The sequence below is a fragment of the Mytilus trossulus genome, chromosome 4 (genome assembly GCF_036588685.1).
Source record: "Mytilus trossulus isolate FHL-02 chromosome 4, PNRI_Mtr1.1.1.hap1, whole genome shotgun sequence".
Classification (NCBI taxonomy): domain Eukaryota; kingdom Metazoa; phylum Mollusca; class Bivalvia; order Mytilida; family Mytilidae; genus Mytilus; species Mytilus trossulus.
The window spans coordinates 12144870-12172740 of record NC_086376.1 but is presented as its reverse complement, the minus strand read 5'-3'; the positions used below and the strand labels follow the sequence as shown (position 1 = coordinate 12172740).

Sequence of the window (27871 nt, the reverse complement as noted above, 5' to 3'; positions counted from 1 at the left end):
AAAAAAAAACCAAACAAATACTTAACAAGTAAGCACAAAAGGCATATATCAAATTTAACTTTGAATGTATTTATGCATGTTAAATCCATCCGTAAACTATTGAAAGATTTTAAACATTGGAACCGAAAGCATCTCATATTTTTCAGTTTACTTCAGGATAGATACACTGTTTAAACTTCGACGTTTTTTTTTTTTTTTTATCGTATTCTCGATATTGATACAGATACAAGACTTCAAAACATATCACTTATGATGTTAACTTTCTTAATTCACTGCATTAGCAAACCATATGACCTATTGTTTTGCGTTAACATATCCTTATTGATACATTACGATCACGCTTTTAAAACTATACATACTTACATACTTCATATTTTCAACGGACAAATACCTTGTTCTATGTCAATATGACAGTTTTTTTTTAATTTTAAGTGTTTGATTTTGTCAGTTTATGAGTATTGGAAATAAAGCCTTTATTAAATTTGTCCCAATACAAACTGTAAACTTGACTTTGAGTTCAGTATTATTGTTATACTTTGTTACTAGAAAGGATGTGCAATCTAAACGAAAGCTGCTTCAAAAGATTTACGAAGAAAGGTTGGCTTATATCGACACTACAAAAGTGGTACGGTTACCATAACGAATTGGTTGACAGATACGAAACGTCTGTGTCAACTTACCAGCGACGTATAGTCTTTGATCTTTACACACTACAAAAGTCGACCGATTAGTAGTTTTAACGAGTTTGTCAATTCCCAATTGATACATGACTGTGTGTGAATGCACATAGCGGGTAATGCGTGTATAGCAGAATACGTCCAAGTCTTGCCCAGTCTTGTTCCTTTTGTAGTTGGTAGAAAGTTATCCGAATTTTTATTGTTTTTTTTTACCTTGATTTGTGTCCTTTTAATTATTATATATTTTATTTTACATTGACATCTTTACAGAGCAATGTCAATGAAAGGTATTTATCAAAAGAATTCACATAAGCCTTGCAAACATAAATACATAATATATATGATTTTAGGTGCAGCATAAACAAATCTAATTCAAAAGCTATTGAATCCTATTCTAGATTTTTTCATTTTGCGGGACATTCGACATTCGCATAAATATACATCATTCGTAAATATAGCTCAACATGCAGACTTTTTATACGTTCAGGTATTTCACATCCATTTTTTTATGGAAATATTCTTTATAAAGCACAAAGGTGTCAGTATTCACCTCAACTACTTACAAAACCTTTAAATAGACTGATTAAGAAGGGATATAATTACGATACTGTTGTCAAGTCATTAAAGATTGCATATGTTGGCGTTAATATTGAGTCACTGATAAGGTCTTTGCGTCGGAACTAAAGACATTTATTCTAAAAACAGTTGTTGGCATGACACGGGTTATGTTCTTCTCATATATGTTATGATGGTATGATACTAAACCCCTAACGGGAAGGATTGTGCCTTAGTTTAGTTTAAACATATTTAATTATAGTGGATTGGGAAACAAGTTTTACAACTTATATTAATCCCTTTCCACTTTGCGATTGTGCCTGATGTTCATATGATGAAATCATAATTTTTCAGTCAGTTTAATTGAAGTCTGGAGCTGGCATGTCAGTTAACTGCTAGTAGTCTGTTGTTATTTATGTATTATTGTCATTTTGTTTATTTTCTTTGGTTACATCTTCTGACATCAGACTCGGACCTCTCTTGAACTGAATTTTAATGTGCGTATTGTTATGCGTTTATTTTTCTACATTGGTTAGAGGTATAGGGGGAGGGTTGAGATCTCACAAACATGTTTAACCCCGCCGCATTTTTGCGCCTGTCCCAAGTCAGGAGCCTCTGGCCTTTGTTAGTCTTGTATTATTTTTATATTAGTTTATTGTGTACAATTTGGAAATTAGTATGGCGTTCATTATCACTGAACTAGTATATATTTGTTTAGGGGCCAGCTGAAGGACGCCTCCGGGTGCGGGAATTTCTCGCTACATTGAAGACCTGTTGGTGACCTTCTGCTGTTGTTTTTTTCTACGGTCGGGTTGTTGTCTCTTTGACACATTCCCCATTTCCATTCTCAATTTTATTGATACAAATATTATCATTTCGTACTAAGCATTATTTTAGCTTCCCGTGAAATAATCAATGTTTGCACATTTTTATATATTGTTCCTAATGTTTGGTCTATAATGACATGGAATCAAGAAAAATCAGAAAAAGTTTATAGAGTATTAATAATTGAAAACTGACACAAAATGAAAAGTGAAAATATTTTGGAAATCTATTTTGCCACATTATGTCGTGGCAGGATATAAAAGGTATATTTCTGAGTCAATATATTTGACGTATTGGAATATATTAATAAGTCTGCCGTTATAGGGTCAACTTTTTGAAGGGATTTTTATAAAAATATAATTTGCTTAATAACTCAGTGCAGTACGACACCTGACTAGATTATTTATCTTCTGTGAGCAATTCTGTAAACAACTGAGTATCTTTTCTTCAGGATTATTCATATCACAGTTTTGATTGCAGCACTTCATAAGAATTGTCGATAGTAAATGCTTTGTATGTTTTTGATTTATTATCTATCACAAAAATTGGGTCTGTTACTTTATCGAAGTTGAATCCTTCTTCAACTAATTCAATTTTTCGATTCTTCATGGTTTGTGTTACAATGAATTCTTTCATAAATCGTATAAATACTGGTCTTGCGTAAGTCGGAAGTTCGTGTTCACACTTGCGGTAGATGTCTTTCAGATTTTTTGGCGTCACAGCTTGACCTTGGTGCAGTGACAATGCAGCCATACCAGCTCGTCCATCTTCGCCTGAAATAGCGTTCACATAGATACAATAACGTAGTATGATTGCCATATTATAAAGTATTAAGCTCTGTCAAATAAAACTTATCAATCATAATAACTGGAACTACTTTAACAAAAAGTTCACAATAAACCTTATATGCACTTTTGTGATGATATTAAAAGTGTTGAAGACATTTCTTTAGTCCATAATTATGTTTCATGCGCACACTCGGACTTTAGCATTCAAAATACTCAGTGACATCATGCACAATACGAATAAGCTTAATAATTATTAGTTTCAATATTTCTCTGTTGTTCTAAAAACAATTTAGAGCATGATCAGGAAATCACATAAAGTATTCTTGCCATGCGCCACACGGCGAAAACCACTGAAGGAACACGATCTACTTACCCTTCCGACGCTGCTGATACATCCTGATTCTGGGTTAGATTCGCTGTGTTCAGTGTTTGCATTTGTAAGTAGGTTGTTGAGATAATTTCGTCCGTTTTTTTTGTCTTTGTATTATTAATTCTAAAAAGACATTTAGTAGTCCTTCCATTTAAAAACAACCCCATCACAATGACTAATTTGATTTTTTCGATCGACATTGTACTCGATTTGATTTTTCACTTTTTTGATACGAGCATCAATGATGAGGGTGTACAAAATTATCAGCATGATATTTTTTATGATTTTTTTTACATAAATCTCCCAAAGAACAATTCAGTTTACAGATTTTTTTGTGGGAATTTGTTACATAAATTAACCATACCAGGAATTTTGACACCAAATACATTTGCATCGTGTATAAATGGTAAAGTACTTAGTACATTGGCTACTTCGCTGGTCGACACATTCTCTCCTTTCCATCTGGAATGAAATATGTCTGTTCTAGTAAGGCATTATGATATATATACCAACTAGTTTCGTCAATAAAACGCACCGCTTCATTGGAATGGGAAATATAATGAGCAATTAATACGAATTTGAAATCAAAATGTAGGACATTACATAACGAAAGGAAACAACCAAACAAAATCCGAATACCTAATAAGACAAAATATTCATTAAGTCAAATACTTCTTGGTCAAGTTCGTTTTTGAATTATAGAGAGAATATCCTTGCTGCAAATGAAATAACAACTTTTTACATTTCTTAAACCTTCATCAAGAGCACTTAAAATCTGAACATTTGAAAACTATGGATTATGAAATACCATGTAACCGTTTAGTATCCACAAGACCCAAAAGGGCATAAAAACAAAAGCTAAATTCATCGATAATCAACGTTGTCCATGTTGAAACTTTGGTTAATATTTTTTTTAAAATTTAGAATCATAAAAATGTGAAATTAACAAAACATAGTCTTTTCCAAGATGCAATAATTTAATTCTAGTTTTTTATTTGGTTACCTTTCATGCTTTCCCAGCCCACATCATTTTCTTTCATTATATGAAATACTCTTATGTATTTTGCAGTTTTAATGTTCTTTGCTATGTTTTTATTGATTTTGGAAAAGACATTTCTTTCGTCAAACATTCAATTTTGAACTTAATTAATATATGAGTACTTCAAGGAGAAATGCAGATTAACACCATAACAAGTCGTACTTCTTAAATCTATCATCGATCTTGTTTTCTATTGTAATTTATTAAGTACCTAAAAGTATCACCAACGCGGTCGCGGAAGTATAAATAATATTGACCGTCTAGGTAAATCAAATCTCCAAAGTTGAAGAATGCATCGCCATCAGTAAATGCATTTCTTATTATCTTCTTTTCATTCATCTGTTCTGAACCTTTGTAAAATGTGAAAAGTTGTTCTGGAATAGCTGAAATCATGAGACCTTCTTCCCCTGTAATAATAACGATTTCTGTATTATTCCAGATTTATGCAGTTTATTTTTTTTAATTTATTTCATTCATAAATCACAAATGTCATATGTAGTTTCGTGACTAAGCTTTGTTTATTTATTGCTTGTCATAACTCATCTGGGATTGATTAAAACTCAAAACTGCAGAAAAACAAGCTGTATCATGTAAATATATACATCATTTTACAACAAATCGGTTACTCAGTCATAAAACACATATGAAGACATTGTTGTGCTATCCTCCGGAAGGAGCCTCGTATGTGGTTATCATGAGTAATTGTATCTGATTAATTGTTTTAATCTAAGATTTTGGTTTTTTCCAAGCAGCTCAGGGATTCTGTTATTTTTTTTATTTTTTTTAAAAATCTTTTTCTTAAAGATGTAGAACATTACAATTTTTTTCCTTACTTTGAATCTGATCTCTCCTGATTGTTTCTGTCTTACCTGGTTTAATCACAATACATCGTCCATTTTTGTCTTTCATTGGTTCGTATGTAACAGGGTCATACCTTACCAAATAGAGTGGAACACCTCCTGGACCAAGCGCTCTCTAAAAACAAAACAAATTATCCAGACAATATTGTTGGGAAGATAGATTTACAGACAATGGGATGCACGCGGTCACAATCATTGTCAATAAATTACAGGTTGTATGTTGCTGAACAATCAACAATTCTCATTCAAATGACGGACACGCTTTGAAAAGCCCTAAACATCGTCATTCGAGAAAAAAGTCAAAAAGATATAAATGACAAATATTGATGGTTAAGCTATTTTTCTCCTATTTTCGATTTAATTCAAAAGACAAACCAAACCGATACTGATTTGAATACGTCTTACACTTTTTTCTTTAGCAACTTACATCTGCCGAGACTGGTACGCTCGATACACACTATTCAGAAATCAAGAAGCATAAACAGCATAAATCCCCAATGGGACTAAGTAGAACAGGCACGTCTATCTAAGACAAACTTTACAACAAAGCTGACTATGCGGTATGGGCTTTGCTGTATATTGCTATAAGATGATCTATAACTGTTGATGTATGTGTCATTTGGTCCCTTGTTAAGAGTTGTCGTACTGGCAATCGTACCTCAACTTCTTTTTTTTTTTTATACAAAATGGTTTTTTTCAGAATCAATTTACTGGTTATTGATGGTTGTAAATCATTATCATCTAACTAAAAAGTAAAGCGTCATCATACAAATAAAGACGTTGGTAATCACTATACATTACCGTTAAAGGAGACCATCTCCCAACACACCCCGCTCGGTTGAATATATTCCATGTACCAGCCGTCCCTTCAGTTGCACCAAAAAACTCTGCAATAAGTGGAATGTTGAACCTCGTTCTGAACTCGTCCCAAATATCGGGTCGTAAGCCATTTCCTAATGCTACTCTTACATTGTGAACTACGTCCAGATCATTCTACAATGAATGATAAAGAGTAGATAACCAAAGAAAAACAGCAGCCAGTCATCATATAGATAATAGACCGTTTTCTAAACAATATCATAGTGTGCATTTTGTTCTCATGTTTAAAATTTGTATTTGATGTCGAATGCTCATATTCGACATGAATATGTACGGTTTTTTGTCGAGCCTTCGACTTTAGTCGAAAAAGCGAGACTAAGCGATCCTACATTCCGTCGTCGTTGGCGTCGTCGGCGGCGTCAACAAATATTCACTCTGTGGTTTAAGTTTTTGAAATTTTAATTACTTTCTTAAACTATACTGGATTTCTACCAAACTTTGACAGAAGCTTGTTTATGATCATAAGATAGTATCCAGAAATAAATTTTGTAAACATAAAATTCCATTTTTTCCGTATTTTACTATAAATAGACTTAGTTTATTCTGCGGGGAAACAAAACATTCACTCTGTGGTTAAAGTTTTTAGAATTTTAATAACTTTCTCCAACTATCCTGGGTTTGTACCAAACTTGGACAGAAGCTTGTTTATGATCATAAGATAGTATCCAGAAGTAAATTTTGTAAAAATTAAATTCCATTTTTTCCATATTTTACTATAAATGAGCTTAGTTTTTTCTGCGGGGAAACAAAACATTCACTCTGTGGTTAAAGTTTTTAGAATTTTAATTACTTTCTTAAACTATCCTGGGTTTGTACCAAACTTGGACAGAAGCTTGTTTTTGATCATAAGATAGTATCCAGAAGTAAATTTTGTAAATAAATAATTCCATTTTGTTACATATTTTACTTTTAAATGGACTTAGTTTTTCTGCGGGGAACAATTACATTCACTCTGTGGTTAAAGTTTTTAAAATTTTAATTACTTTCTTAAACTATCCTGGGTTTGTACCAAACATGGACAGAAGCTTATTTATGATCAGAAGATTGTGTCCAGAAGTAAAGTTTGTAAAAACATTACTCAGTTTTTTTCGTAATTTACTTTTAAATGGACTTAGATTTTCTTACAATCATAAAATAGTAACAAGAGGAATATTTTTATTGATTTTTTCCTCATTGTTGTTGAGCCTGCGATTTACAGCAAAAATAGGCGAGACACTGGGTTCCGCGGAACCCTTACAAATTTTTATTAAGAGCGAACGAGCTCATGTTTGTCTCTCGATATCGGTGTTGTGAGCGTATTATATTGATGGGATCATAAAAGGGACATAATCCAATACAGTAAAATAAATACAAAATAAAATCAGTTAGTGATTATCATCCCTTCATGTATTTCTTGACATGTAAATGGTAAAATATAGTTAAGTACCTTAGGAGCTCTAAGTAGATATCTACACAATTCTCCTATATATTGTATCACAGTTACTTTATGTTTTCGGACCTCTTCCCAGTAATGTCTTGCAGAAAACTTTCGTGCGAGTACCAGCGTTGCTCCTAGAATATAAGGAACCCTTAAAGGTTATATATTGTTTTTGTCATAATGACATTCCATACTTTGTCCACCAGCCTACATATATATATAAAAGTGAGTTTCTAAGTAATACGAGTCATGCGAAACGAAATCATACAGTTTCTTTGTTATATCTTTCTTTTTAAATGTCGTCATATTGTTTTCAACTTCATAAATTATAAAAAGGCTAAATTTTCCAAGAATCATTTCAAATGTTGATCATGTTGATATAGGAACATGCTTGCTACTGAAGGTGCGTTAACTCAAAGAAATCATGTACAGCATAGCCAGTATCTATGTTTTTGCTTGACTTATGTTCTCTATAAATTAACAGTTGTAACATTTTTTTTTCTAAAAAGACGAATTTTATATTAAAAAAAAGAGGGTACCTTTATAGAATTTTCATGACAGGTAAGTTCATTTTTTGGATTTTTTGTTGTTTTGAAGCTCTAAATTCTTCATCAGCGTCGCGTTTAGATATACAACCTCTATGCTAACGGTCTCTATGCTTAGGAGTATATAGGAGTGTTATACAAAACAAATATGCAGTCAGCAAGCAAGAGGTAGGCCAAATTCTCTACCTCTGCAGCATTATAGAAATAAAGGCTATGCGGCATGGTTGCCAATGTGTCAAATATCCAACAGATACCAACAGATAGAGATGTAAAAAGATCACGGTACAGCTTTTAACATTTAGCAATAAGAGAAAACTAACGTCCTATTTCATGATTAATACAATTAAAAAGCATATATAAAGGCAGACAAGATATATTTAATCAATTTAGAGAAAATTATTGATTTCAAACATGATTTGAGAAATAGTGATGAAGATCAATACAGGAATTAGTAGTATACAGTAAATACTGCAAAGCTCTGTACTTTAGTACGAAAATATCCTAGACTGTAATTGATAAAATCTTTCCATACCTTGACCTATTACATTAAACAAACTGAGAGTGGTTGCCGCACTATGGTACAAAGGAGTAACTGCATAAGCTATATCATTTTCATTAAAATTAATAATCTGCATATTATTAGTCATTGCACTAGCCTTCCATTGGTTTATAACTGCCGGTTTTGGAAGCCCTGAAAATAATATAAATCTGCATTGCTTGATATATAAACATTTTATTCACAAAAGTACATATTGAATGATTCAAAACCATTTAAAAAGTAACAGCTCACAATGTCAAAACTTGTATTTCAATATATACAAATTTGATAAAAGAAACGTTTGGCAATTACGTATATAAAAATCGCAAAGTGCAAAACAAGTGTTATTTTGTGACTTGTTTCATCTTAAACGTAAACAAATATTTTTGGGTAATCTATTATCATAAAAATTCATTTGTTGATTTACATTTAATGGTAAATAAGACAAATGACGACATATGCAATGGCTCATGATACGTAATTATCCTCCCACAGACGTTTGACAAAAAAGACTGGAATATAAATACGACAGTAAAAGTAAAGTACTAGACTAGTTACATCTAACGTCTAAATATAACAACACTTTGAACTTTAGTATGTGTCTGTTAAACTGGTGAACTTATATAAGATCTTTCGTATTGTTTTTTAATTAGAACAGAAATAATAATGTATAGTATGTATGTCAGAATGGATAGCCTTTAAATTGCGTTAAATCATTTTTTTTTTTAAATTTTTTTTTTTTTTATATATAATTTTATACTTTGAGTGTAAATATTTCCTTCGTATTTTTAGAAACGAAGGTCTTAATGATGAACAACTTACAAGTACTATATGTCTTTTTTTTTTTTTTTTTTTTTTTTTTAATGAAAGAGCACTTTTTGACGTCAGATGATATGACTTTTATACAGTATTTTTGAGACAAAAAGTTTATTTTAAATTTTATTTAAAATCTTCATAGGTATGTTTCCATCAATCCATATTCTCTCTTTTGTTTATTTCCCTCAAATATTTCAGGCTGTTTTTCATCGTTGTATCTTGCTTAGCATTTTTACTCTATCATTTTCTTATCTTTGGTAAATTGAAAAATTTAATGACCTACCTGTCGTACCCGATGTGTAGATAAAGCAACATGGGTGTGTAACAGGAACTGTCTCTCGTACTGATTTACATATAGGCACGGCCAGTGTTCTAACCATGTGATCTGATAGCGAGCTAAAACCATCCGGGAGGTCAGTTTTTGACTTTCCAATGACATGTATAGCAGTGTTGGGTATTTCTTTCTTAATTTCCAGGACAGATTCAAATAAATCGTCTCCTAGTGGACAAAAAAGAATCGTTAAAGTTTAAATAATTGTTGCTGTATAATTGTTAAAGAAACGAAATTTCAATTTTATCCAGAAGTTACCAAATGACCAGAAAGCATTAATTTTATTTTAGTTTATGTTGATTTTGCAAGCCAGGAACATACCTTCTCGCCAGTATTGTTGATGTCGTAAACCAGGAACATACCTTGCAACTAGTTCATGTGGCTATCGCGAGCTAGGATCATATATTGTCACTAGGTAATAAGGCCGAATTAAGCCGCTATAACGGTTCCTTGTCACCAGGTTATGTTGCTGTCGAAAATCAGGATCACATCTTGTCTGAGGTTAATTTTGCTGTCGTAAGCCAGGAACATATTTTGTCACTAGGTAATGTGGCTGTCGTGAACTATAATCATAGTTTTTCTACATGTAATGTGTCTTTCGCTAGCCAGGACCATACTTTGTCACCAGGTGTATATGACATTCGTAAGCCGAGACTATACATTGTCTGCAATTTATGTTGCTCTCATAAGCCAGGACCACATATTGTCTCTCGGTTATGTGACTATCGTAAGCCAGGACCACATATTGTCACCATTGGTCATTGTTCTCAGCTAAGACCATGCCTTTTAGTTCACTAGTTAATGTAGCTGTCTCAAGTGGCTATTTTTCTGCCTTTGATGGAATCTTGTGTTAATGACATATTGTTATACCCCTCTACTGATTCTTTCAGTTGGACGATTTCCAGCTTGGTATAGGTTTTTTTTGTTCAAGACTGTTACTGTTATAACCTCTACATGACCTTTCTGGTTTTTATGTATTATTGAGTTGTTCTTTCATTGATGTATACTATCCCACATCGCGTTTGGGTTATTTTGTGGGAAATGCTAATATATAATATACAATTATTCATTCATTTGTTTCTTTATTTTATCCTTTAAATTTTATCAACAATACTGTCGTACTCAAGGTCACTGAAAATTTTATCTGGTTATCTTTACTGTACATTGTTTTAACATACATAAAATATGTTCTTATTTCACAACAATGATACGAAACTTGTGTTTCAACAATACATCGTCCTCACTTGAATACAGATATATAAATACTAGTAGGTCTACTTTAATAATATGTTAGTAAAACATATATTTACCCTCTCCAACTATTAAAATCTTAGCCTCGCTGACTTTGATAGTGTGTGCTAAAGGAGTGGACTTGAGATGGTAGTTAACAAATGCTGCAGCTAGTCCAATTTTCTGTAAACCTGTAAATCAAGATATGTTAAGGCTACAGAACTATGTTCTATAAGCGTCACGAAAAAAGTGAAATCACAAAAGTAATGAACTCCGAGAAAAAAACCAATTGGAAAGTCCTTTATCACATGGCAAAATCAAATGACAAAACACATCAAGCGAATGGACAACAACTGTCATACTCCTGACTTGGTACAGGCATTTTCAAATGTAGAAAATGGTGGATTTAACCTGGTTTAACAGCACGAAACCTCTCACTTGTATGACAGTCTCATAAATTTTCGTTATATTTACAACGATGCGTGATCAAAACAGACATAATAATAAAATAAAAATATGGGTACAGCAGTCATCACTGCGTTACAATCTCAAAACAAAAAAATCATTTACGAGGCAAGTTGTCATTTTGGTCTTTTTTGATAGTTGTCTCATTGGCAATCATACCACATCTTCATTTTTATATTTCACAAAAAATATAAGACTTACATGCTATAAATTTCTAACAAATTTGTCTAGTAATAGCTTCGTTTTTTTTGTGGAACATACAATTATTGATATCAGAATAAATTCTCAAGTGTTATGCTCCTGTTTATCCTTATCGTAACAGGAAGGTTTGTAAAACCCTTTAACATTGTTTTTGCTTACCGAATTTAAAAATTAATGTCAAATACAATATGCAAAATTATAGATTTATAAGATATTTATTGATCTAATTTTCCGATCATTAATTTTCCTTGGCTGAAAAGTAAATATGAATTTGTTATAAGAGAATTACTGTAAATGAAGTAACTTTGTCATTTGTTATGATCTTGATCTTTGTCAGTGAAGTAACTTTGTCGATCGTTTCAGCCTTGATCTTTGTTTTCACAACCACAAACAATTTTAACAACCGCAAAATAATATACCACAACTTCTTCTTTTTTTTTTTATATTAATCATAAATGCGATGTTTTTAAGGAATATGTCAAAAGATGTGTTCCTGTCATGGTGTCTCTCTCGCTCTAGATCTCTTTCCGAAATTAAACACAACCAAGTTTAACCTTTTAAAAAGGCACAGAGTGCTTCTCATTATGACACATTATGTCAACATAATGCAATAACTGTTGATTGGGTCTACTAGACAATGTACACATAGGGATTAATTATTCATTCTATATTCAGTATATTATCCTGTCCGGGATATGTCCTTTCTTCACAACTTTTATTGTTGGTTTTTGATTACTGTGTTTTAAAAGAAATTAAAAAAATACTCTGAAATGATAAGTCACAGAGATTATAAGTTGTAACCATGCTTACCTAGAAATGTCCAAACAAACGCAGGTTCGTTATATATCATCATTGCTACTGTATCTAATTGATCGAGATTCCATAACGAGGCAACATTAGCTATCTTGTTGGCCATCATGTCTACGTACTCATAAGTGTATATCTTATCTTCAAAGATAATGAAAGGCTTCATTGGGTGTTTCTCTACGTCTGCTTCAAACATATCGATGAGTCTATTATCAGCCAATAAGTCCTTCCATATTGCATTGGAAACCCGCCATGTCTGTCGTAACGTACGGTAGTCGTCAGTAATATAAGGAAACAAAGTTTTCCATGCTGCCACGCCCACTCCGGCTGCGCCTGCAGCACCCATCAAAACTTTTTGACTCTTCGACATAACTTAAAAATGCTGAAATATATTTGCACCCAAATAAGACTTGATAATGCAATACTGGTTATCTTTTCTGACATATACTCTTGCCTTTGGAAAAATACTTCCCTTACGCCTTTTCCCTATATGGTTTCATTTCCGACGGAACAAACTCAGTAGTGTATTGAAGGCATATTTTGTATTGATTATTGTATACTGGAAGTTATTCACACCGGAATGAAAGTACGCTGGAAGATATATCGACACGGACATAGAAGTTTTTTCCTAACAAATTATGGGCAAATAATCGATTCAATATTTGCATTTTTTTTTATATTTTGTTTTTGATTAGATGTCTAGTATCTGTTTGTGAAAAGGGTCACCAGGAGCCTGTAATTCAGTGGTTGTCGTTTTTTTTTGTGTTACATATTTGTTCTTCGTTAATTTTTTATACAAATAAGGCCGTTAGTTTTATCGTTTGAATTGTTTTACATTGTCATATCGGGGCCTTTTATAGCTGACTATGCGGTATAGGCTTTGCTCATTGGTGAAGGCCGTACGGTGACCCATAGTTGTTAATGTCTGTGTCATTTTGGTCTCTTGTGGACATTTGTCTCATTGGCAATCATACAACATTTTCTTTTTTATATTAGTTAATAGTTTTCGCTATTTCTATAGAGCTTCAACCTATTTTTTTTTCTTCTTTTTCTTTAGTTTTGATTACTGGTACAATGACTTTTTAGTTTTAATTAATTGAAAATATTAAGATCGTATCCACAATATCAACAACATCACATTATTAGCCTAATTTTATATTCAAGCGCATAGCTACCTTGAATTTTCTTGAAATTTGTACACAGGGTTAACTTTGCTGACAGATTTACTTGTGTCAAAGCAACAAATTCTGGTAAAATTGTCAATGAAACAGCTATCCACATGAGACCAAAGAATGAGAATGAAAACATTGCATTAACATAACAATTATTTTTTTGGAAATAGTTATCAAAGGTACTAGGATTATAATCTAGTACGCCTACATAAGACTCATCAGTGACGCTCATATCAAAATATTTATAAAGTCAAACAAGTATAAAGTTGAAGAGCATTGAGGATTCCAAAATTCCAAAAAAAAAATGAATTTATGACTAAATGTATGTTACATCTTAGTCTCACAACTTATAGTAATAAATGCTACCCAAAACCTGTTCAATTTAAAAAAAAAATGTTTACATTTCACAATTTTTTTTTTATTTCATGTCCAACACACACCTATTTGCATACATCCAAAAAAGAATCTGCGCATGACGGATTTATATCAAGTTTGCTTAACATTTACCATGCTGATTAATAAACAATTTCATGGAAACCTGCAAAACACTATTTGACGTTTATTCTCATTTATTATTAATTAAGATTTTTTTCTATTAAGAATACTAGCTATAAATCTTGATAGTTCTTTGTATTAAATTACTTACCTCTTTGGTAACATACAAATTATATTTATATACACAGGTTTAAAATATAGGACAACAGTTTGTGAATTATATACCCGAGATAACCGATTTCAGTGAACATAAAATAAACGGTATACATAACTTTAGACATAATCATGCATGTGTATTATATTGTATGTTTTAATGTTTTTTCTGCTTTGTGTCAATCTGATGAGTTAAGCCCATATATTTTGATAGTTTGTTCTTATGTTGTGCTGTTAAACGACTATTCCTTGTTATGAGGAAGGTGGAGAGCTCACAGACATTTTTACACCGTAACATTGCTTGCAATTACTGCATTAGATCTTTGATTGATAGTCGTCTCATTTTACAATCAAACCACACCTCCTTATTTTTTATACTCATATTGTATTTCAATCTTGCATTTTATAATGAATACCAACAAAAAAGACAATCATGTTCTATGTGGTTTAAAAAACTTCTCCCAAGTCAGGACCCTCTTGGTTCATTTATGTGTTTTCGATTTTAGTATGATGTCCATTCACTTTGTACTAGTACACATTTTTATACAGGATACAGCTGAAGCCCGCCTCCAGGGGCGCGATTTTTTCACTTTTTTTAAGACGTCAGAAGCTGATATAAAAGACTTATGTGTATATCTATAATATTTGCTGAATAGGAAACATGTCGTTCAAACCGAAAGAGACATAGTTAGATTGTACAAGATATTCTTGTTTTGGAAGTTTTCTCTAAAAAGACCTAAGAAAACCAGTTCGCTTTGGAAAAGATGACAAAGAGAACGAAGGTCACAATGCCGTCAACTTGTGCAACACTTCCATCATCAATTAGTCCGATCGAAAACAACTCCTTTTTTTGTTTTAAATCAGTTTGTACCAATCATTCCTTATACCTTTACCAAACAAGTTGCAACTGAAATTTTCTATTACAAACACGTTTTGCAGGATCTCAATATTGACTACTTCAAGTATAAATCACCAGATTGCACTTGTGCTAGTTCCTAATTCATGATATATTAACGGTGACCTCAACATTGTCAATTACACTTCCCTGCGAAATGTGTTATCCAAAGGTCCGAAATATCGTGAGCCTAAATCCATCATATGAACCACACATTCAAAATATTGATGGAAGCAGTAGAGGATTATGCAAGGTCATGGATTACACGCGAGATAGAACAGGTAGAAACTCTTTCCGAATGGATCATAAAGTCTGTGAGGTCGTTGTACAAATCAGAGTTAAGAAACTGAATGGATCTATCAATATCGATGCTCAAAAAACACTTGTCCTACCTGAATGACAAATATTATGTTGACGACACAGATAAAGCACAAAACATCATTGTTGGTATGTGTAAATCACATTACATGAATTGCTTGCTTGATAGATAAATTAGGTATTGAAATTTCATTTGGAAATTGAAAATATACCCCCACGACACTTACTAAATCCTGGATAATCATAGGTGTGTTCTATGTTCCTTTGTAATTTCAATCTAAGATGAAGAACTGGATCTTCAATCACTGAATGGATACATAAACTACACAAATCCTCTCATAAATAACGGGCTTCAAAGTTATTGTGGAACTGCTTATTCTATAGGTGGTGAAAATCAGATGTGTATACTAAAAAAAAATCAAACTTCTTTTAGAGTACATACAATCTAAGACTCTTTTCTCTTGCAATAATATTTAAGCATTTGACTTTTCTACACTTTACACTAGTACTCCCTATTCCACATTTAAGATAAATTGAAATAGTTGGGTTTGCTTTGTTTCATAAAAAGAGAGACCAGCATAGAACAAGCATCAATTCTTAGGGAGGGATAAATACTACTATGTAAACATTCTCTTTGATTTCAACAAAATCAATTCTGAAACTGACATTATTAAGATGCTTGATTTTCTGATTGACAACATATTTGTTACATTTTTAGTGGATTTTTTTAACAAACAATCGACATTCACATGGGAACCATCTGTGCCCCTCTTCCTGCCGACTTGTTCCTTTCTTCTTATGAGGCTAACTTCATACAAAAACGTCTTTGTAAGAAAGAAAAGAAGTTAGCAATATCCTTGAATTTACTTTCCGCTAAAAGATGATGTTCTCTCACTTAATAATTAAAACTTTTGGTGACAATGTTGAACTCATCTATACTATTGAACTAGAGATATAAGATACATCATATACAGCTAAGTTTGCCTCATATCTTGACTACATCTAAACAATGACAATGATGGTCGACTGCAAAAGAGGTGATTTCAGCTTTCTTTTTGTGGACTTTTTATTTCTATGTAGCAACGTTCTAGCAACGCCTGCATACGGACTATATATCTCACAATTGAAACGATATTCCAGGGCTTGTATTTCATATCATTATTTCCTTGATAGAGAATTGCTGCTTACAAGGAAAATATCAAACCAAGAGTTCCAATTGGTGAAGTTGAAATCAATTCTTCGTAAGTTTAACGGGCGCCATCGCGAGTTGGTTTACCGTAACGGAATATCAGTTTTTAGCAGATGATATCGGATGTTTTCCTAATGTCGTAATTACAATCCCGTTCCCTTTCCACGAATTTGATCAACCGAATTAGACTATTTACCCGGTTTGTAATAACACAAGCAACTGAATACGTGCCATATGTGGAGCAGAATCTGCTTACACTCACTGAGCACATGAGATCACCCCAAGCTTTTGGTGGGGTTCGTGTTGCTTAGTCTTTATTTTTGTATGTTGTGTCTTGTGAACTATTGTTTTCTGTTTTACTGTTTGTTTTTGTTTTCTCTTTTAGTCATCATGGCTATGTCAGTTTATTTTTGATGTGTGAGTTTGAATGACTCTCTGGTATCTTTGGTACCTTTTTTGTACAATATTTACTTCTCTGAATAGAATGACGAATTTGAAAAACAATTTTACAGACCAATATAATGTAAAAAACATTCATAATGCATATCAATTTTACATCGTGTCTATTAGGGTCAACTGATTGGTACTTAATTCAAGAATGTGTACTTATAAAGGTTCACATACGACAATTAATGCACAATTATATAAAATGTTTGCTTTTTTTCTTTTTTTTTAACCAGATATATTTCAACGAACGATCCATTATAAGCTGTGTGTCATTCCGTTTCCTTTAAAAACAAGTAAAAACGCAGTTCAAAAGTATATTATATAAACAAGAAAAATACAAAACACTTCAAGGCTTCATCTAGTCAATTGAACAGATAAGACTCTCAAGGTAAGTGAAGTTCTTTACTATGTGTTGCATAACAATGTTAGAAACCAAACTGATAATCTTTTGTAATGATTTACAGATGATTACACTTATTGGATTCAAAACTATTAATTCAAAATAAATCAAGACACTCTTTCTATGTTGTGATGTTACATTTCTACTTCAGGTTAAGGTGAAGGTTAACACCTGTTTAAATGATTAAACTCGCTGCATTTGTTGTCACCTGAATTAAGTCAGGAAACTGATGCTCATTGGTTGCCGTTGTTTATGTAGTTCATAAGGTGATTCTCGTTTCTTAAGTTTTATACACATTAGACCGTTGTTTTCCTGTGTGAATGGTTTTACACTCGTCTTCTTTAATGTCCTTTATAGCTTGCTGTTCGGTCAGAGCCAAGGGTTCGTGTTGAAGACATACTTTGACCTTTAATGGTTTACTTTTACAAATTGTGAATTAGATGTAGAATTGTTTCATCAGCTCTCATACAACATCTTGTTATATCTAAGCACATATTTGAATAGATACCGAGTACAAAATGTTAGTTGTGATAAAAATACAAACTTGTCTCAGATGTGACGTTTCACACTAACATTTCATCTTTTAAACGTGAATTCAGGAGGTAAGATAGTGTTATTAACAAATCTAGCAAATTTTTTCGGAGCACAGTATCACAGTTTCACTTTTTCTTATAATATAATGTCAATTTCTAAATAGTCGGCAATGTTTTTAACGCCTGACGATACTGCATTGTAAATTTGACAGAAATTCATCAAAATTGGAGTATGTATCCAAAATTGTATTGGAGGTAAGGAAAATTTTCTGTCTGATACATACTACTTTATTTTTGTTGATGACGTACTTTTATGTAAAATTAACATTGAAATACAAAAATTATTGGCATAAAAATAATAACCCTTACAGATGTTAGGTCAGATGTTAGCTTATTTGATTGGTCTATCTATGCATTCATTAAAACAAAATAACCAAGAAAAGAACTATTTACAAAAGATAAGGTCAATACAATACACAATAACACAGAGGTTCCTGGTTCGATTCCCGTTTGGGATGAAAATTTCAGGAACTCAATTTTCGGCTCTCCCTTGACACCATTTGCGAGTATGGTCTTGAGGAAACGATGATAGTTCGTCGGAAGGGGACGATAAATGGCTGACCCGTGTTAAGAGAGAGCCATATCTCTTGCACGTTAAAGACACCCTTGTAGATTTTGAAAAAGAGAAGGTTAATGCCGCTACAAGGCAGCACTCGCACCCGCAATGTGGAGAGGGATTAATTTAAGTTGCAAAACTTGTTTCCCAATCCACTGTAAATAAATATGTTTAAACTAAAATACACCTTATCGCTATTTAGTCCATTCCGGGAAAACAGTCATTTGTACAACTTCCTGTTTAGGTCACCGGCCGAAAAATGGAGGTCATCAGTAGTGAGCTGAGGGAGAAAACACTTTAGAAAGTGATCATCAAGAAACTTTGATTTAGTATAATCCACTTTTTTCGAAATTAAAATTGAAGTAAAAAATATTTTGTTTGAAGTATTTACGGTAGTTTTAACAGGTCTCAATAAAAAGTATCATGCATTGTGAATTGTTTAAACAGGGTCCCAGATAGCGTCAAGTGGATGAAAAAGTTGTGTAATTTTAGAACTTATCCGGAATGGAAAAATAGGGATAAGGAGTATAGTAGCAGCGACTATTCCTAGAATTAAAACACTGATCAATATCTAACTTGTGATATACGCCTATAAGAAATTTATTGTTTTGTTCGGACACTTGTTGACTTGTTTTTTCGAAATATGAAGTGTTGAATAGCAACACTTATATATGGTTACATTGCAGGACTATAACACATTTTATCCGTGTAGTTTTGAATTCCTAGAACATGCATGAATTAAAAAATAAAACTGATTGATTTTGTAGATGAAATGGGCAAATTTTGTAAGAATACTCCTCATCCTGATATTCTTGATGTCCTTCGCTTTGGGACAGTCGTGGAGACGTAAGTAAAATAACTTGTTTTCATATTGCCATTTGATTAGGAACTTTACTTTTTGAATTTTCATCTGAGTTCAGTTTTTTGGTGATTTTACTTTTTACTGAATTATAAAAGGATGTTTTCCATTATTATTGCCAATGAGACAAGTATACACAATAATCCATTATCAAATAGCGTGGGTGTTAGCAATTATGAATGTGTGTCACTTAATCTGTAATATTAAATGTATTTTGTTATGATAAATACATCCATTTTCAAGTACCAAAAAGAGAAAAGAAACCCCAGAAAATTACAATTTGTAGCTCCGCCCACTAGTTTACTACATTGTTCTCGTGTTAGAGACATACGTTTATAAGGATTTAAAAATCGCATACTTTATTTTTTCAAATAAGACACTCCACATTTTTTCATTCACATTTTTAACGGAATTTTTATGTTATAATTTATCTTTATATTTACAGGAAGGAGTAGCGGAAACTCTAACCTTGGTAGATGGTTTGGGGGAAGAAAATAGGGCATTATTATCGATATTTGTATATATATTTTTGTAATTTTTATTTTTCTATCCATCATATAATCTATTGTTGAAAACGTGATACTTTTTTTATTCAGTTGTATTGTGATAAATAGATAAACAATTAATAAATAAAATAAACTTATCATAGCTATGATTTTGTACGTCTCTGCGTTACACTTTTTGTCTACGATTGAGTGAAAGAAGTAAAATACAAAAATATACAAAGCTGAAGAGCACTGAATATACAAAATTTCGAAAGGTTTTGTCAAATACAGCTAAGATACATGTAGTTTATTCATTATGAAGAACATCATTCGCATTTTAAATAATTTAAAGTTTTGCAAACCGTTGAAGAAAAGTTGTATACAGCTTTCGTGCCTTTTGTAATAAATTTGTGGCATATTGTTATCATTAACCTGCGTGTACTAAATAAAAATCATAAAAAAAGACGATAAACACATCGAAATTCATTACCAGATAACGGTAAAAACTAAAATTCGTAGCTTTTTCGATTTATGTCAAGCTAAAGAAACCCGTATTTTTCTGTGTTATAGTGTAAAAGTAAAAAAAAATATTTTAAAATTGCTAAATAAGTCGAAGACTATAGTCTTAATATCTTTTTTTTTTTTTTTAAATAAAAACCAAAGATAAAAAATGCAGTATCAAGTTTCCATATATAATACGTATTTGAAGTGTGACAAAATGTAAAGACGACAAAGACAAATATTAATTAACGAACAAACACATAATGCTAAAGATGAGTTTCACAAATATCACCAACAACTAGATATTAACTAAGATTCTTCTAAATAATTATCACTTCATATTCCACTAATGGCAATCGCTGTGTTATTCAAGGTAACTTCCAAAGTAAAATTCGCGTCTCAAACAGTGTATCAGAAACGGAAAAAAACTTGACCTCGTACAGACAGATCCCTAGTTACATGTGAGATAGACACTTGATGTAACTGATCAATTCAATAATCGGACAAAAAAAAAATCTTTCGAAAATATAGACTAGACTTTTTCTAACATATTTTTGTGTTCGAGCAGTTTTGAACCACTCCTATTCCAGAAAAATCATGAAAGGATGCCGAGGTCCTTGGATTTTGTATTTTTTGAAATGGATAGAATATATGTATGCAAGGCTGCAGAGATATTGACAAATATGAACGGAAAGTTTATCATTGGAAAGTTGAAGTCATATTGTTAGACGTAAAATGTTTTTTTTTCAATCGGTGCTATTCGCAATTTTTTGGTGAAGGTCGATTTATAAAGCCAACCTAAAAGAAGTGTATATGCTCTTCTCAATTTCGTGTAAATCTAAGATAATTATGATAAAAAACTTTTAACAAACTGTACATTGTTTATTAAAGGACATTGTATATTAATATAGCGTAAGCTGCAATGGGTCTTAGTTTATCGTTTTCTGTAAAGTACTCCTTGCATTCTTGTCATAAAGTATATAAGAATGAATGGACAAGAAGTGGAGCAAAAAAAACCAAACACATCGAAATATCAACTGTTTGATCAAAAAGTGTCGTGGGAGTAAATGTTCAGTTTTCGAGTGAATTGACAATGGCTAATTTATTTATAAAGCAGTTTATGTAATGTGATATACACAAAACACGATTTAATTTATTTGTCATGGAGGTAGGACAAGTGGCTTGCAAAAAATAGGGAGGGAAATTCGAGGCAACTGATTTATTATTCAGGTTATCGCCCAAGTTGATTGGGTCAAGAAGTTTGGTGGCAATATCCAAAATGTCAGCTGTAAGTTTAATTATTTGAGGATTAGTAACAGTGGATTACAAACATAAGTTGTTTTGAAAGGGACAATGTATAAAGCTTCGTGCAGCAAGTCATGAAAAGAAACATCATAAGGTGTATGTGTTTTATAATGACGATGACAATGACTTTGTTTACGTCGAGGAGTAACTTTGATAAAATCATCTTATTTACCGAGCTACATGACAGACAAGTTAGATAGAAAACCTATGCCATGAATGTTTTCATTGCAACTATATGGTGTCGCAGTTCCCAATTGTCGAATCCGGTTGTATTCTTTTAATCTAAGCAGATGTGAAATATGTTTAAGATGCAAAAATTTATTGAATGATTAGGATGGTTAAAATGATGGTAAACAATATCGTCTGCACTGAGGTTGATGTGTGATCCATTGCCACACATATATATTTATTCAGCCCCTTCCTTTAGTTTCACCGACGTATACCAATCCACAAAGGTCACACTCTATTCCGGAAACGACATTTTTTGATTTACAATTCAGATCATCATAACTTCTGGTAAAATAAGACTTTTTAGCTGAACTGCTAGTAAATAATTAACTTTTGTAGCCATTGTTTCACATTTCTAAATGTGTTGTTAAGAGTCATCAAAATTCGAAATGTGTTTTAGAATATCTGCACACAGCTGCGTACATAGATTATTGATGTTGTTATTATCATGACGATCTGAATGCGTCCTTATATGGATATTTGTCATGTTTGGTGATGTGGAGACATACCATACCAGACGACACCGTTTCCATGATGATGTCTTTTTTATACTTTTATATAATGGGCAACGTCCGAGCTAATATTATATTTGATCTTCGTGTTGGTCTGTCTTTATATATATATAAATAGTTTCTTTTTTTTACCTTCATTTGTATGTCAGTCTTTTTTTTTCTTTTCTAACCATGGCGTTGTCAGTTTACTTTTAATTTATTACCTCTGGTATATTTCGCCCCTCATAGATATAAATAAACCCATTATAGATACCAGGATTGATTTTTTTGTGTTTACTCCGGACGCGCGTTTCGTCTACAAAAGACTCTTCGGTGACGCTCGAATCGAAAAATGTTAAAAAGGCTGAATAAAGTACGAAGAGGAACAGCATTAAGGAACAACTCCTAAAAGTTTACCAATACAGCTATTAAAGGTAGTCTATTCCTGAGATAAAAAAGTCTTAGTATTTCAAAATTTTAAAGTTTTGTTAACAGTCAATTTATAATTATGAACATACCAATGCTAACTCAAGTCAACACAGAAGTGGGCTTCAGATGCAAGGGAAAATTTAACGGGATGGATATGATGTTACACTGTTGCATTATTTTCTGATAAAAAAAATCTAAATAAAAGTTCAAATGAAGTAGATGTAAACAATTATAAACAACCGTACTGCTTTTAACAGTGTGTAAACCAATACAATGTCGGTCATCAAAGGCCCAAACATGAAACAATTCATTTAAGAAACCTTATTAAAAACAAAACAAATTAACGTGATTTTCTTTGAAAATCAAAACCTTTCCATACAGCCGCAATAACTACCTAAGCTACCAGGCTTATAATTTGACACACCAGACGCGCGTTTCGTCTGTCTTCATAAGACTCATTAGTGACGCTCAGATCAAATTAGTTATATAGCCAAACAAGTACAAAGTTGAAGAGCTTTCATGTTTTGTAACAGAAAATAAAAAAAAAGAAGACCATATAATTGATATTCATGTCAACACCGAAGTGCTGCCTACTTGGCTTGTGACAAAAATTATGTCTTTAGCAAACTTTGTCTAAAACAGTCATAAAATTAACTTTCTTTCTAATTGGTATCTTTAAGACGCCCACCCCAACTTTGTGATTTTGCTATTTTCAGCTTGTAATCAAAACAATTTTTTTTTCAATGCCGCATAAAATATTTACACTTTTTACAAATAAATCAAAACAATGATATATGATGAGGTATTAGTAAATAAAAAGAAATGATTTAATGGGAAAATAAAATACGTAGTTAAAATGAGTTACGATGCATCTTGATATCATTTTATAGAAGGATTTTAAACCACAAGGTAATTACTTTTTTAAAGATGTTTATTCTAATGTTCCAATGTAATACTTTCATCGATAAACCTACGTCAAAATTATTATAAATAATTCTTAGGAAATCATTATATACGGATATATCAGTAAGAAATAATTTAAAGTTGATACATAAGAAAATGCCTGTTCCAAGTCAGTAATATAATAGTTGCCACCCTTTCCATTTGATGTGTTTAAGCTTTCAATTTTACTACTTAATTAAGAACTTTTCGTTTTGAATTTTCCTCGGAGTTCGGTCCTTTGTTATTTTACTTTTTACATTATAATTATATAATTATTTTTAAAACATTTACGAAGAAAAATCTTTATTTTAGTCTGCTGCACATAAAGCGTATCATTTTTAGTTGTAAATAACTTATGATAGATACCAGAATCAAAATTTAGTTTTTTACAAGACGTGCGTTTCGTCCGCAAAAGACTCATCATTGACGCTCGAATAAAAGTTAAAAAGGCCAACTATCGTGATGCTAAGAGAACCACTCGTGCGAATAAGTGAATGAATTTTATCACTTTAGGCTGAAAATTGTATGAGAACATGTTTGTGGCTCTCAAGAACTGTTAATGTTAATAACAAAGCTCACGAGACTCATGCGGAGGTGAAGTAGGTATATCACTTTCTTAAAAAAAATATTTTGTGACTAAAGGGATTGAATAAACTCTGACATAAATACATTTATTGCCTATGGATTGATTCTGCCTTGAATACAAGTATCTCAATTCTAACAAAAAAGAACCACCTGCAAACGCAACTTTGGCGCCAACGGTAATGTTAATTTTCGCTCGGACAACTAACAAAACAAATTTAACAAAGACATTATCCCTGTAAAAATGAAATGACAAAAATATCAAAATCCGAGGAAAATTAAAGAGAAAGAAGGAAAGTCCGAATCAAATGGCAAATTCAAAAGCTCAAAAACATCAATCAAACGAATAACAACTGTCCTATCCCTGACTTAGAACAGTGATTTAACATTCCAGCATTCTTTATGTATATCAAAAACAAATTCATTGTATATTGTATCGGGATTCGAATGATTTCTGACGTCGAATGACTGTTGTCTGCATAACACCAAGTATTCATGGCCATTGATTGCATTTCCTTCCATTTACAAAATGTAAAGTGGTGTAACTTAAAATTGGATATATCATACCAAATTATGAGTTGACTAAGAAAATTGTAATAGACATCCGAATGTTTCCTACAGTAGCAAAGATATAAAAGGTCATTTAAACGTCTTAGTCTTTTTGTGATTTTGAAATATTGATTAAAACATCAATCCTTGAATTTGTCACAATACATTTGATGTCTTCTTAAACCCGTATTTTAATTGAGTTTAATCTTTTTTTATTAGGAGAATACCAGAGACATGTATTTACTATACGTCTCTGAGAATACTAAACAGATTAAGGGGATAAAAAAAACAACAAGGTTAGGAGAACTGATTTTTTTATATAGTTTTTTTTACCTTAACTTTTGGTTTGAACGTATGAAGAAAAATATTAATGCATTATTGATTTCTTTATTGTTTAATAGAAGAATGAAAGTACAGATAATGTTAGTAGTGGTTATCTTTGTTGTATCATTGTTTGTGTCTACAACGTTGGGGCAATATTGGGGTAGTAAGTATATATTTTTTTAAATTTTATAATTGTATAATAGCTGTCTGCTTAAAAAAACCAATAGATGCGTTCGTGAGAGATCAAGTATGCATTTAAATAAAATTGAGAATATGTCACAAAGACAACAACCCGACCAAAGAATGAAAAGATAAAGAAGATTGTATTTGCTATAATATGAGCAATACGACGGGTGCCACCTCTGTAGCAGGATCTGCTTACCCTTCCAGAGTACCTGAGATCACCCCTATTTTTTGGTTTGGATCGTGTTACTTCATCTTTAGTTTTCTATGTTGTGTCATTTGTGCTGTTGTTTGTCTGTTTGTCTTTTTCATTTTTAGCCATGGCGTTGTCAATTTATTTTCGATTTATGAGTTTGACTATCCCTCTGGTATCTTTCATCCCTCTGTTGTACTTATGTAAAATAAATAACGACAGTGGGCTTCGCGAATTGTCAAGTCATATTTTTGATTCGTATCTTTATTGTTAAATTTACTGTCAACTATTGAAAATTTTAGGTAGCGTCTCTGTCAAGATGTTTTTATATTTGTTTGAATATTTTAGTCATTCATGGTATATGTATAAAAAAGAAGATGTGGTTTGATTGCCAATGAAACAACACTCCATAAGAGACCAAAATGACATAGAAATTAACAACTATAGGTCATCGTACGGCCTTCATCAATGAGCAAAGCCCATACCGCATAATTAGCTATAAAAGGCCCCGAAATGACAATGTAAAACAGTTCATACGAGAAAACTAACGGCCTCATTTATTTACAAAAATGAACGAAAACAAATATGTAACACATACACAACCGACACCCACCGAATAACAGGCTCCTGGCTTGGGACAGGCGCATACATATGTCTTTGTATGTTGACATACTTTTTGCTGTTGGATTCCATTATTGTTACATTGTATATAAACTTGTTATGTCTGTTTGGGTTGCTCACCCTATTCTGTCAGTACATAAACTGCAATAAAAGTGAGGTTTGAAGCATCAATGTAGCTGATGTAAATGTCCTTTAATTTTTTAGTCTTTGTTTACTCCTTGGTTTTGGTTGTTATTGTCTATAAAACCACATTTTCAAATGTCTACTCCATGTCAGTAATATGACAGTTGTTTTAGACTTTGTCTCTTTTATGACCCCTCTTTTTGTGTTTACCTTTGAGTTCGGTAGTTTTGCTTTATTTGGTTTATTGTTTAAGACTCAGTATGTATGTCTTTTGTTTATAAGTGTTGTTTGATTATCACATAATTGACGTAAATTTAAATATATATACCCAACATTTTGTTTTTCCATTTTGTTTCTTGAAAAATCATAAATAGTCATAAAACGCCATACATATGAATATCTAAAGACATGATCAAGCATGAAAAGAACAAAACATTCCGTGACTAAGCACAAACGTTTTTATAGCGCCATTCTAAAATAGATTGTGAACTAATGCTACCAGGGTTAACAAGTATAATATATACGCCAAGTCAAGAGCCAGTTGGTCGATTCATAGTGTCCTTTATCATTATGTTTGATTGTTTTTAAGTTAGATCTATAACCAAAACTATAGGGTTTGAGTACATTTCTTTCTTTGGGTATTCTTCCGGGGTTCAGTAAAATCCATAAAAGGTGAAGCTGAGAATCTTCTATGCATCCATAGTGTTGGGCAGAAGTGGGTCGGAACCCTATAATGAATTCATCGCACACTGGACAAGACATGTACTGTATAATAGGTCATAGAATATAACGTTCAAAATGTTTCATTTTTTTCTAAAGTTCGATATTTTTTCAATAGAAATAACATTGTTTCATACTAGTATATATTTCATTTAAATATATATGTTAGTCGTAAAGAATATTAATTCTTACGTTCAAAGACGAATCACTATACAAATTAAGAGCGATATTTTGTATATTAAAAATGTTAAACTTCATATTTTTTCATTGTGTTATTTAGTAATTTATTATTCATGAATTATTCATTTTCCTATCCAGGAGGAGGTGGCGGTGGAATGTATAGTAGAATGGGTGGATATAGTCGTTCGTTTGGTGGAAGTAGTGGAGGAGGAAATCGCAATTTTGCGAGATGGTATGGGCGATAAAAAGCGAATTAACATAAACTGTTCTGTCTTAAATTTGTACTGTACATATCTATCATTGTAAATGTTGTAAAATATATATAACCATATTAAATATTTGCACTACATATCTTTTTTTTCCTGAACAATCAAATTTAACTTTTATTACATAGGTATGTCTCATTATAGATATGTTTTGTCATGTTGGTTGAATTTTAATTCCCTCTCTCGACCTTGATATTTAATGCTATGAATAACATTCATGTATAAAAGAGAGAGATCAAAATCGGTAACGCTGGTTTTTCTTCTAAAGATGAAAGTATGTGCTGGAAATACATTAAAATATATGAAAAGAAAGGAGAAATTTAACCAAG

At 32.0% G+C, this 27871-nt stretch overlaps 1 protein-coding gene and 2 long non-coding RNA genes across 3 annotated transcripts; 2 read left to right on the top strand and 1 right to left on the bottom strand.

Moving 5' to 3' along the window:
* Positions 1-1615: 1615 nt before the first annotated feature.
* On the bottom strand, positions 1616-12846 carry LOC134714695 (long-chain fatty acid transport protein 2-like). Its single transcript, XM_063576176.1, has 10 exons — positions 12347-12846; positions 10951-11061; positions 9593-9808; positions 8488-8646; positions 7420-7544; positions 5916-6107; positions 5124-5229; positions 4466-4661; positions 3580-3677; positions 1616-2830 (listed from the first exon to the last, which is right to left on the bottom strand). The coding sequence occupies exons 1-10, from the start codon at positions 12711-12713 to the stop codon at positions 2520-2522; spliced, it is 1881 nt and encodes a 626-aa protein (XP_063432246.1). The 5' UTR covers positions 12714-12846; the 3' UTR covers positions 1616-2519.
* A 4415-nt stretch (positions 12847-17261) lies between these two features.
* Positions 17262-20072, top strand: LOC134713742 (uncharacterized). Its single transcript, XR_010106373.1, has 3 exons — positions 17262-17400; positions 19329-19407; positions 19866-20072. It is a non-coding gene; the product is annotated as an uncharacterized LOC134713742 (long non-coding RNA).
* A 3630-nt stretch (positions 20073-23702) lies between these two features.
* Positions 23703-27625, top strand: LOC134713741 (uncharacterized). The gene is made up of 3 exons (XR_010106372.1): positions 23703-23768; positions 25334-25419; positions 27415-27625. It is a non-coding gene; the product is annotated as an uncharacterized LOC134713741 (long non-coding RNA).
* Positions 27626-27871: the final 246 nt, after the last annotated feature.